The sequence below is a fragment of the Mastigoproctus giganteus genome, chromosome 13 (assembly GCF_048544385.1).
Source record: "Mastigoproctus giganteus isolate SK-2022 chromosome 13, ASM4854438v1, whole genome shotgun sequence".
Lineage (NCBI taxonomy): Eukaryota > Metazoa > Arthropoda > Arachnida > Uropygi > Thelyphonidae > Mastigoproctus > Mastigoproctus giganteus.
In genome coordinates, this window is record NC_143587.1 from 49,229,091 (window position 1) to 49,242,169 (window position 13,079).

The 13,079-nt window shown below is 33.9% G+C and overlaps 1 protein-coding gene across 2 annotated transcripts in view; it reads right to left on the reverse strand.

Moving 5' to 3' along the window:
• Nucleotides 1-7,878: 7,878 nt before the first annotated feature.
• Nucleotides 7,879-13,079, reverse strand: part of LOC150076027 (uncharacterized) — a 48,276-nt gene continuing 43,075 nt past the window's right edge. For both annotated transcript variants that reach the window (XM_090387024.1, XM_090387025.1), the window contains exon 3: nucleotides 7,879-9,246. In XM_090387024.1, the coding sequence (XP_090243150.1) occupies nucleotides 8,586-9,140 (555 nt within the window). In that variant the 5' untranslated portion in view covers nucleotides 9,141-9,246 and the 3' untranslated portion in view covers nucleotides 7,879-8,585. The remainder of the gene's footprint in view (nucleotides 9,247-13,079) is intronic.

Here is a 13,079-nt window from a genome sequence, read left to right on the forward strand (position 1 = left end):
ACCCAACAATCCAATTCATCCCAGAGGTCCTCTATAGCATTGAGGTCAGGGTTCCAAGTTGGCCATTCCAACTTTTTGACAATGTCAGGAGCATTTTCCTGCCAATACTGATATGGACCTTCCACAGTGTACTACAACATAGGTAATGCATTGTCCAGGATGTCTAGATAGACCTTAGCATTCATGGGTTTGGCAAAAACAACCAATGGTTTCCAATCTAAACCATCATGCTGCCTCTGCCAAACTTAATTGTTGGGATAATCCAGTCCAGCAGGTAGCTTTCTCTGAGCAACTTGCCAGACCACATACTGTGACTCATCAATTCAAAACGCAGCTTTTCATTGTTATGCAGTCCAAGACTGGCAGGGCTTACACTGAGCTAGATGGTATTGGGCATTAGACAGCAATCAGTGGACAGCATAAAACCATTGTAACAAACAGACTGGTCTTAATTTGCAGTGTTCTCCTGTCACATTCCATCTGCTTCCGAGGCTTTCCAGGTTGTTTTGTGGCAGTTTCAACACCAGTCAGTATCCATTTCCAGATCTTCAGTTCCATTGAACTGTCTCTTATATATTGACTGCTTATGTAGCAATCTATTATCATATCATGATAATAGTTTGGCAGAGGCAGCATGATGGTTTAGACTGGAAACCATTGGTGATCATGACATCATGCATTCAAAATCTTACTACTGTTTCCTCAAAGGCTGATGAGCATATTTAAAAAGTTGTCGGAAATGGTACTTGGGTAGGACACAACCAGCTATCAATGCAGAAGTTTGTGGATATAGGGCAATTTATATATACACACACTTATCTAATATCGGATTTTTGGTCTTTTTTACACATGCGCCAATATAATCTCTATATTTAAGAGTCAAATACACACACAAACACTTCGTGATATTCCCATCCTATGAACACGGCAATCAACTGAAAAGCGTGGTCTGCTTAAGGAAGGGAAACAGCTGTGCATTTCGTTTAATTTGAGTATTCATCCAAATCGTAACTTTTAATCTGTTTAATTTTAAGTAGTTTTTAATCTTTTTAATTGTGATTTTAATTAGTGATTTTATTTATTATCGGAACCAGTTTTAACTAATTATTATGACACCGTCTTCTCGCACTCATGATCTTGCTGCGGTGGTTTGATGTGTTTTTCGGGGTAGGGCTCTCGATTCTGTTGCGCATCGGATTTGGTCGTATCTCTATGAGTGAGGGAATTCATTAATTCGTTTTTTTTCACTTTTTTCATCTTATTTTATTCGTCACATGAGAGAATTGACTGGAAGCATTCCACGAAAAAAAATTGAGGTAATCTCTTACTTTTTAATATATTAAAAAATCGTGGACGTTATTGAGCCCTGTAGCTCTGAATTTTTTACTAATATACACACATTGTAGGTATTACCTCCATGGACATGACCGAATTGTATTGTTACACCTTCTGATTACTGGTCTTAATAAAGATAATTTTTATATTTTTGTGAGGGAAGTGGTCATTCTACATGAGATATTTTCATGCAGTTATACTGTAAAAACTAACATTTGACTTCACAAACTGGTCTAGTAAAATATATATATTTTTTTAATGAAACTCCCCAAACAAGACAAGAAAGGTATTAGAACCTATGGAACTTAGTACCATGCAAGGGCTGAGGATTGAGAAGAGGAAAGAAGATACTTGTTGACATTAGACTTGAATTTCTGTAGATTTTAATTTTTGAGATTTTTTTTTTTTTTTTTTTTAGTTGTTAGTGCATCGGCTTCTGTGGCCATAATCCACCTCCCAAAGTTTTTGCATTTTATTGAGGTGGGATTCGAAACCGCGACCTTTGGGTTGCCAGGCAGGCACTTTACCCACCTGGCTAGCCCGGTCGGCCAATTTTTGGGAAATGTGTGAAGAAGTTATCCCTTCAACTTCAGAAACTGAAGTTGAAGGGATAAATGAGGAAGAAGAAAAGTTGGTTTTGCGAGTGCAAAGTTGGACAGTATATGGATTTTGACTGGTCGTAGCACATGTTCAAACTGGTTTAGAAGAGAGTGGGGGGGGATCAAAGAAGTCAATTCAAAAGAACAATGCCCATGAAAGTATCTATAGAAAAGGCACGCAGCAGAAACAGAAGTCTGTAAGACAGAGATTGGAGAGATTTTGTAAGAGAAATCATTAATTAACCTGACTGCCCTCTTTTGAATGGAGTCCACAAGCCTGAGAGAGGTTATGGAGGAATCCTGCCAGATGTGGGAACAATATTCCATTCCTGGGAAGGTTTGTACAGAGTGAGCAGCTGTTCAGAAGAAGCATAACACCCACAGGAAGCAATACTTGTGATGTGTTTGTGCCAATAGAAATTAGAAGTCAGGATAATCCCTAATAGTGATATGTGATCTTGTCTATAAATCTGAGTGCCATCCAAGATAAGCATCAGAGCAGAATACTTTACACAACATAAAAAACAAGACTGAGTTTTAGGAGTGAAATTAGCTTAATTTTTGCCACATTGGGGAATTACCTGGGGATGAGCATTTAAGGAATTGGTGGTATATATTTGAGAAGGTGAAGCTGTTTGAATATGGCAAAGTTTCTCACACTAGAAGGTAGAATGCAATGTGCTAATCATTAACAAAAAATATGGATAGGATTTTCAGTCAATGGAAGATGGTCATTAACATACAAGAGGAAAAGAGTGGGAGAAAGAACACTGAACCTTGGGAAACACCACATTTGTGGAGACATTGGAAGACCCATCTACCACCACCTGAAGTGAATGGTCAGAGAGAAAACTGGATACTGACACAATCAGAGAAAACTGACATAAAAAGATTTAAACCAGTAATCCAATCAAAAAAAGAATAGAAATCTTGCAATCATCCCATTTTGCTTTCTTGTAATACCAAACAACACAAGGCTGAGAATGGCTACTGTTTAAAAACGGAGGTGTCATCCTCTAAGCACCTCAGATCACCAAGTTGTGATCTGAAGTGCCTAGAGGATGATTTAGAAGGGTTCATGAGAAAATGAACAAGAGTGTTGGTTAGAACTCTCTGGAATTCTGGTAGGTTCATTTACCTACCAGAATTCCAGAAAACCTATCTAATCTCGACCCTTAGAAAACTGAGCTAGCTGGAGCTGTGAATGCTAAATTCACCAAGTGAAATTACCTCACTGTTAGTAAAGTTGGACTAGAAAGAGTTCAGTTACAAAAAAAAAGAAATCAAAGAGTTCCAAGTGGTTAGCAGAACTGGAAGGTTAATAGAAGCAACAGAGGAATTTGACAGATGGGGTAGAGTGATTTTAAGCCACAGAAGTTCAAAAAGAGGAAATTCCATGTTGTCTCAGACAAGGAATATCAGAGTGGACATATGCACAAGTATCACTTTTGAAGCAAAAGGAAACTTACAGCAACTAATTAGGAAACTGAGATAAGCAATGGATTATAACAGCATATGACAGTAAAAAGTATTAATAACTGTGTAAAAGTATGAAGTACATGTTTAAAACATGCCAAGAAACTAACAAGAAAGTGTCGTTTTTTTTTTTTTTGGTTGAAAATAAAATGATTATTTGGATGTTGTAAAAGAAGCATCTTTACCTCAGTTTTGGTAGAACAATTTCAAGGGATATGTACATATTCTTTATGCTGGATTTCTTTTTATATCAATATTTATTTTTGTTAGTGGTATTAATTATTTTGGCCTTGGCCTTTACATATTAGTGTTATTGGGGGTGGGGGGGAATAGTTGATCTATTTCAATTGTGCATTTCATAGTGCACAGAGAAATTGATCAACCCATCAACAAAATTTGGTGAAAGGCCTTAAAATAGTATAGTTGCTTTTCCAAATTTATGGCAATGTTTCTGTAAGGGAGAAAGCTGGCAGAGGCTACAGAATCAGACAAAATCTTTCCAGGGGCCAACAAATAAGGCTGAAAATTTGTCTTTGGTTGATAATCCATGAACTTGTAACTGATCCTAAAACCTTCCCAGCAACTGAATATACACTGAAAATTTGGCTGATCTTGCTTTTCCTTATATGCCCGAACACCTAATTTATATACATAGTTATTTGTAATTTTGTGTGCACAATGGTAATTTGCCTGGTTTCAACTGGTCCAACTGTAATAAAATTTGGAGTAGCTCAGATTTTTCTAAAACAAAAATGTGGGCGAATTTCACAAAAATCTGCCCACAGGAAGTCATAAGCAGGCAGTGAATACAACAGGTGCTTTACAAACATGCCTAAAAATAAAGTATTTTTAGAACATATAAACAAAGCAAATAACTAAAATATGATTTATTACATCTCACAATATACATAATTTTTCTGTTGCACCATATGACAATTATTATCAATTTAGATGAAATGCTCTAGCGAGGCTGTATCAAAAGTTTTGCAGATTCAGATTTCTAAGTTACCATGTATGCATTAACCCTTTCAGCAGTACATAAATAGATTTTGTTTACTGTATGTACATAGATAAACATTTTTTCAGGTAATTTCAAATGTGTCTGTTAATGTATGAATTGTCTTAAAATATTCCAGTATGTACTATCATCTTATCTGTGTTTCCAACTAATAATAGACATTTTTTTTTTAACTAGATGGTAACATTAAAATAGGTGGAGGCTGCAATTGTTAGCCTCAGCTGTCTGATTTGTGCCCAAAATTGAAGTAATTCTGTGGAATTGAGATCCATAAGTTGATGAAATTGAATCAAGTGATAATAAATAGATGCAATGGACATTACCGCATCAATAATTGTGACTTGGTTTTTGACAATTTCACTCAATGTTTGACATTTGAGTCAACATAAGAACAAAATATTTAAAACCATTTATGTACAAAGTTTCATTTCTTTTTTGCATATAATTTTTACAAAATTTTAAGAATTCTGTTAAACTCACTATTATGAGCAAACATACATTTGGCAAACTTACTGCTGAAAGGGTTAGGTGAACCCTGAATATGCTTAAATCATCAAAAATCTACATTACCAAGAGCATTTTTTACAAGATTTTAATTCAATTCTATTGCTCAATTTTCAGCATTTCATGGCAGTTAACCTCTTTATGTTAGTGGTATCCAGTACTATCAAAACTTCCAACACAACCCTGATATATATCCTTGCAATCTTGGAATTTTCTGGATTTTGGGTGGTCATATTATAGTCAAAAAAAGCTGCAAAAAATATTGCATTTCTATGTGGCAACTTATTGTACATAGTACTAAAAATATATTATACTGTGTATAATATATTTTGGAAGAGGAAAAGCACAAGTTTTCACACAGACTTTTCAATGATGTTCCAATGCCAAGCATCTCTGACAGCAAAACCTTTCCCACAATAAATAATCTGTGCACCTGTTAGAGACCAGAGAACTGAAAGGCCACAGTTCTCAGAGCTACTTAATTTTCTTTTAGGCAGCATGTGAACAATTACAGATGGATGAAAGTTGCTGTATCAATGTTGTAAAATCACAATCTAACAACTCTAAAACATTCACTAAACACTATACCTTTTTTAGTGAATCATTAGTTCAGTCTAATGCTTCATATGCAAATCATGAAACTCGGAAAGTAACCAGTCATTTATTATTGACATGAACAATGTTAGCATGAACAGCAACTAGACAATTCCATAGCCTAAAAATTTCTTGTTGGGCAGTAAAAACTTGACTCTGAGGTGAAATCGACACCTTCCAAAATCAGCTGACACCCTGCTTTTGCAAATGGACAATCTCAAACTAAATTTTAAACACAGACAGAAAACGGGTGGTGGAATTTGCAAAGTTCAACTGCACTATACTCTCACAACATTGGCTATTTTTTCAGTTAATAGTAGTCATTTTTTGTCTATATGTTACTAACGTTGGTCATCAAGATGATAACACAGCTAGATGATGAGTTTCATGTTTTATACATAATCTAAATTTCCTATAAATCCCAGTGAGATGGATTATTTAAAAAAAAAAAATCTCTTGCCAGATAAGACCATGAGGTATACATCTCATTATGTAAAACCTGCATACATTCTGACTGATCTACCTGTTTTGTTGGATGAAAATCAGTTTCTTGGATCAAACACCATGTAACCCCTTTGTATATAGATCATTCAACTTGGTTACACTGTGGAAAGCATCTCATAAGAGTTCTTGCCAAGATAGAATTGAATTAGATCTGTTCTGCAAAGTGTGGAATAATAACAATCCCACTTCCCCTGTGACTGTATGCAGCTACACTACAAGCTAACGGATAGAGTGGTTTAACAAAGAACTTCAAACCTATCATGTGTTATGCCATATTGACTTCAGACTGTCCCTTTCATATTCCCAATCAGCATGTGAGGTCTTAGCCAAGCTGCAATTCAAGAAGTTATATCTGTTAACATAACCACTGGTATAGAATGTTACTAAGTGTAAGAAAAGTTTGGATATGCTTCAGATTTGTGTAATGTCAGAAGTGAGATCTTCCAAAGATTGTTTCTAGAATAGCTATTTCTGATTTTCATAAATGACATCAACAAAGGGATAGGTGTGATGTCAAAATTTGCAGACAAGACAGACTGGTAGAGTCATTAATGATCAGTGCCAAGTAGTGCTCCTTCAGGATGACTTGGACAGGCTTCAGGAAAAGTCAGAAAAATGGCAGCTAAGTTTTAATGCAGCAAAATGCATGGTCTTACACTTGGGAAATAGCAACCCAAAAATAAATTATACACTTGATGGGGTTGAATTAAAAACAATAGAGGAAGAAAGGGATCTGGGAGTTATGATATGGGCAGATATAAAGTTTTCTGAAAAGTGTAAAGGGGGGAAGCCCATGGTGTCCTATCAATGATTTATCGAAAATTATCCTGTTGAGATAGGCAGATCTTAATCCTACTGTATAAGGCAATTTGTAAGACCACATTTGGAATACTATGTCCAAGTATGGAGATCACATGTGAAAAAAAAGACATTGAGCTTCTTGAAAGTTCCAAAGACTGGCAATTTGCATGATGAGATCGGCAAAAGGGAGACTATACAAGGAAAGACTATGTGGGCTACAGAGCTTGGCAACCAGGCACCTCAGAGGGGAACTGATTGAGGTTTATATAGCTCTGAGAGGGGTTAGTAAAATAAATGAAGGTGAACTTTCACTGTTATAAAGAATTCCAGAACTATGGGCCATAAATTCAAATTACTGGGGAAGAGTTTTAGACTAGACTGTAGGAAATTGTCTTTTACCCAGTGAATTGTTGATTATTGGAACAAGTTGTCTTCACAGGTAGTTGAGGCTGATAGTTTGAAGAAATACAAAGGTATACTGGATAATTAACTTCACAAAGAAGGAAATGTGTAATTTTTTTTTTTTTTTTTTTTTTTTGGCTGGTGCATCAAAAGCCTGTGGATTTTTTGTTCTATTTGGCTAATATTAATACTAAAATAAAAAGTAGTCTCTAATGTGGGGATAGGGAAAAAAAATTAGGATTTTTAAACACTCCAATAGTTTTTCTACAATTTGGATTTGAAGTGAATGGGAGGAGCTGTCACTATAATCAAATCTGCAAGCTGATAAGCATTTATGCTGATACTTTTGTGACATCTTGTGTATCCATGTGGCCTTTGGGAACATTTTTACTGTAAAAAAAAAAAAAAATGGCTTCCTACATTTAAAACTGACACAAGAACCAGAACCACAAAAGTCAATTTTCCTCCCTGAATCTGTTCAAGAGAACTAAATATTTAATATTTAAATAATAATAGCTTAAAATGAGAAACAATTCACTTCTAACTTATTTACACATTTATTGTGCAATTTCAATCAATTTACAAATTTAACATATTCTTGTTTTAACTTCTACAAAAAACAACAAATTAAAGTCTTATGGGTGCACAAGGTGTTCTATTACAATTTTGACCATTAGTTTTGCTAACTGTAAATACAAACAGCTGTTTTTATACTGGTACACTTCACTTCTACATGCACTTTTAAAAGAATTACGTATCTTGTAATATTTTTCAATAAGCATGGGGGGCAAAACAGCACCACTATGTAGACAAAATGGAATACAATTTTTTCCTCCCAGAATAGTGTAAACACGAATTTTAAAGTCTCAAAAAGCCTTTAAATAACAAATCAGCAACTGATTATGTACTGGAACATACCAATACTTTTAGCCACTGCATACTCATCTACTTTATGAAATATTACAACATTAAAGAAAAGTGCTTTTAAACAGGGTTAATATATTTTAGGAACTTAATACATTTGATGAATCCCTTCAAATACAACATCAAATGCTTTCCAACTTTTTACAAATTAAATTCCAAATGAATATACAGGTGTGTGATGTGCTTGTATATTTACACATAACAAACACACATTGTCTTTTGGCAACTTTTTATCCTTATTTTACTATGCTGATATAAAAATAGTTTTCACACAACAAATCAAACTTTCACTACCAGGTAATCTTTACAAAATCTTCAAGAAGAAACTTTTCCTATCACAGACCATATCCATTCAACAAAACCTGGGGACTAGTACAGAAGGCACAAGATTTTACATTACTCCAATCTATACAAACAGGTTTGCAGATTTAGGATTTTGAAGAATGTGTCTGGAGGTAGTTCTTTAGGGAAAAAAGTGCTGCTGCTGAAATAGCAGAATCCTGTACCCATGTTTCTGCTTTTTCATCTTCCATTGGTTGAACTTCACCATCTGAATCTTCTTCATGCACTGTTTCTGAGGTACTATCTTCTTCATCTTCATTTCCAGACTGAGCTAAGAGATTAGTCAGAAATTGACTAAGAGCAGACATGGCATTAGTAGCTACTGCAGAATCTTTATACCACTGGCAAGCAGTGTCCAGATCAGGAACAGAGGCATCTACAACCACAACCTCTTGGGGCTGGGGAACCAACACAACGACGCCATTGGCAAGCCAACTGATACCTTCAGAAGGAAGATCAGCAACAATCACTGGACTTTCCAATCCAACAGACTTACCTTGTTCAATAACTAAAACTTCTGTCACAGGTACAGCCACATGTACTTGTCCTAGCTGTGCATTTGTGGTATCTAAAATATAGGTAATTTCTCCTGTTGGGCTAAGAGCCACAATTTTGGGGGATATGTTTGTTGACATCCCCATAATGTTTAATTGCCTGATAATGAAAATCTGTTATGGATGGTTGAGAGATTTGAAGAAATATAGCCAGAGTTCGTTTTCCTTTCTCTAAATTTGATAAGGAAATTCCCTAAAAGAAGTAAACAATGATTAGTTACAGTAATGTTAATTAATTTTTTTATCTAAAGTAAAATTTTTAAACAATGAACATCTCTTGAAGTAAAGAAAAAGGATACTGAATATTTAAAATTGATTAAATACAGTACAATCATACTGCAACAAACTTTCCTCGGGACCATGAATTATTTTATTATACTCAAATTTTATTCTATTGAATATAACTCACTTATTTTCTAAGGACCTCATTTTAAATTGTTCTGATTCACTTTTTAACATAAAAAAAAAAATACAACTCCATTTTATTTTACTTGAATATCAACTTTAAAATCAATACTAAAACAACATATATACTACAAAAGTAGTTTAGTACAGAGATGATCATTTTGAAAGTTTTTTTTTTTTTTAGGGCACTGCATTTCATCATGCTTATTCAGTAATGCGAAAAATGTAGAGGGTGTAATAAATTCTTTTGCAACATCCTTCAAGACTTCCATTTCCTTTTAAGCAAAAAAAAAAAAACTTTTTTAATTTCTTCCTTATTTATAATACTGGAATGCACTTAATGTGGTTGATGCACTATGACCAATGTATTAAAAATAGTCAAACTCAATCACTGTTATAGTTGATGAGTTTGGGATATGACTGACAAAACCAAACTAGTGTTTATTTATTCTTAACTTTCAGAAAGAAGTTTTCTTCAGAAGGAAACTCAGCAACAATCACTGGATTTTCTAATCCAACAGATTTACCTTGAAAAGTCCAATAAATTTTGTGCAAAGTAGACTTTAAAATAATTCTCTGTATTGAATTTTTCATCAGAACTAATTTCATTTGAATGAGACTTACAAGCGACTAACAATAAGGGAAATAAACTAGACCTGAAAATATTTTATTTTAGCAAAATTTTCATTAAAACAACAATATTTGCTGTAATGGAATTTTACTGTATACGTACAACGTTGGTACAACGTACCATCTAAACTACATACCAGCTGATGTTATTACTGGATTTAAATATCTAATTAAAAACTTGTACTCTACAAGTACAAAAATTATTTAAAACTATTAGTTAAAAAATATACTTCATATTAACTTTTCACCTCTTAAACAATAATAAAATATGACCTCAACATTAAATAGCAATACCATGAATTCCACAAGATCTTCACGATCTCTTCAAATAAAGGGCCATTCATAACCTACAAAATGCAAGGAATAGCAGGGGAGGCAATACTACATAACAGGTTATTTTAAAAGAAAGAAATAACATGACTAAGCTAGAATAGTATTATTGATCATTTATCATTTGTAACTTTGTAAGATTATCTACCATTATCACTTTTGAATCACAGAAGACAGATGCCATGATATTGCCTGCAAAGGGGGAGGGACTAACTGTGGTCTTCTTTGGAGGTGGTGAATCAGAATATTGCAATCAAAAATAAAAATGTTTTGATTGCAATTTTAACTCTGGTTGTTAGTGACAAAGCCATGTTTCATCCATAGTTACACATCTAACCAGAAGGTTTTCAGGATCTGCTTGATAATGAGCAAAAATCTGCTTTGAACTTTGAATCTAAGACATTTATAATTGGGTGTCAAAAGGCAGAGAGATCCATCATGCAGATACCTTTGTCATACCTAATTTCATTTGACAGAATGTTTTGCTATTCAGTTAAGATGCCTATAACCTCTATTTTTATAACAGTTACTTGCTGATCATCCATCATCATGTCTTCAATTCTGGTGAAGTTTTCTGGGGGGTGAGCTATTGATGGAAGTCCAATGTACTGTTCAACTTGGATGCTGGTTCTGTCATGTTTAAATCCAGCTACCCATTTCTGACAGTTACATATGGAGCAGATTCTTCTAATATAGTTCTCACATCTTCAGGAATATCCTTCCTTGATAACCCCTTTTTTGTAAAAAGATTTTATTATGGCTCAGTGTTCACTTTTTTCCATTTATGCAGATTCAAACTTCGTTGACCTTAAATTTAAAAATATATATATATATATATTATGAACTATAATTTTTCATGCATTCATATAGAGCCGTGGTACTCAAACTTTCTGGTCTGAGGACCCCTTTACATTCTTAAAAATTATTGAGGACCCCAAAGTCTTAGTATTATTATGAAAATAGTTTTGACCTCAGGGGTCTGCAGACCACACTTTGAGAAACACTGATATAGAGGATCAAATTATTGAAAAACAATATATGCACCAAAAATTAATCTCCTGTGTATGACAGGCTAGAAACTTATCAAACAACCTTGTGGATTCAAAAGTTGATAAAATTCACTTCATAAAATCAGGGAAGGGCTAACATTATATAAAAATTTAATGGATTTTCTTTATATCTGATGAAAAATGCAAGTAAAGCCACTGTTTCACTAATGATAATACACTGATTACAAAGAAAGGAATTTCCACAATAAGTTTCTTAGCTCACTTGCAGTCATGTGAGTCATACAGATGAAGTCCTGACATTATTGAAAGACAAACACCAAACTTACTACGAAAAACATCAGGGTACTAAAAGCAAACTCATACTAGTACAGAATTTCATATAATTATAATAGAAAATAAAAAAAATCTCAAAATTGAAAAAGGACATTTCAACAAGGCAGTATAACTGAAAAAAAAAAAATAGTTAAGTCCAGCCAAATATACTATGTTAAAAAGGAAAAAAATCTGCATGAGAAATAAAAGAATACCCAAGAAGGATGGATATTCTTATATTGATTTTTAAAGCAAAAACATTAAATAATGTAGTCCTCCATTTCTTTCTAGATCAGGAAGTCCATACATTCAGAAAACTCACTCTGGGAAGATTCATTACAAAAGTGGTACCAGTATGAAGAATTTCAGTCAAATGAAAAACAAGGAAATTATAAAATAGAAATTAAGTCTCATAATAATACCTGAAGGAAACAAGAGCACATGAAATCCAAATTGTTATTCTAATTTGGATAATTTTATATTGAAATTTACAGCTATTCAATAAAATAAATTGAATATATCAAAAATAGTCTTTTTAGATTTTTTTTCACATAAATTAGTGTAAAAACATTTAATCAACCTCAGATTTTAAAAACAAACTACTCAAATGGTGCGAAAGGTGAACAGACAGGTGCAGTTAAAATAGAAGGGATGATTATACTGTATAAACCTAATACAAATAGTATACCAAAAAATAATATCTAATTCAGGATAACAATATAAATTTCAGCATTTGTACACAGAATGTTAATATGAAATTTCACAATCTAATCAGTGCTTCACTTTTTTTTTTTTTTTTTTTTTTGCCAGGCTTTGTACAAATAGTGTTTTAAAAATTTGTGGCCTGAAGATGAGGGGTTTTTATTCAGGAGTCTGGTAACATGTTACTTTTCAACATAGTCCCACTGAGTCAATACATTTTTGCCACCGATGGCCACAATGTGTTAATTCCAACTACAAAGAGTTTTTCTCTTGGGCCTCCACGAATGTATCCACTGCAACGCTCACTGTCAGTGGGGAAATGGATGCCAGCCATTTATTTTTTCAAATTAGGAAATAGGTGAAAGTCTGATGAATATGGGGAATGGCCCAATATTTCAAAGCTGTGCAGCCATGGCAATAAAAATACTTGTGAGCAGGTGCAATTTCCTGGTGGAACAAGACTCCTTTGCCCAGTTTTCCTTGGCATTTGTCTTTGATGTTTCCATGGAAACACCTCACAAGGTCTGTGTAATAATGCTGATGGAATCTTGCACTAGCAACACTTCATCAGCATCCTAAACTGATGCCATCACCTTGCCAACAGAAGGAATCAACTTTGCTTTTTTTGAAGGTAGAG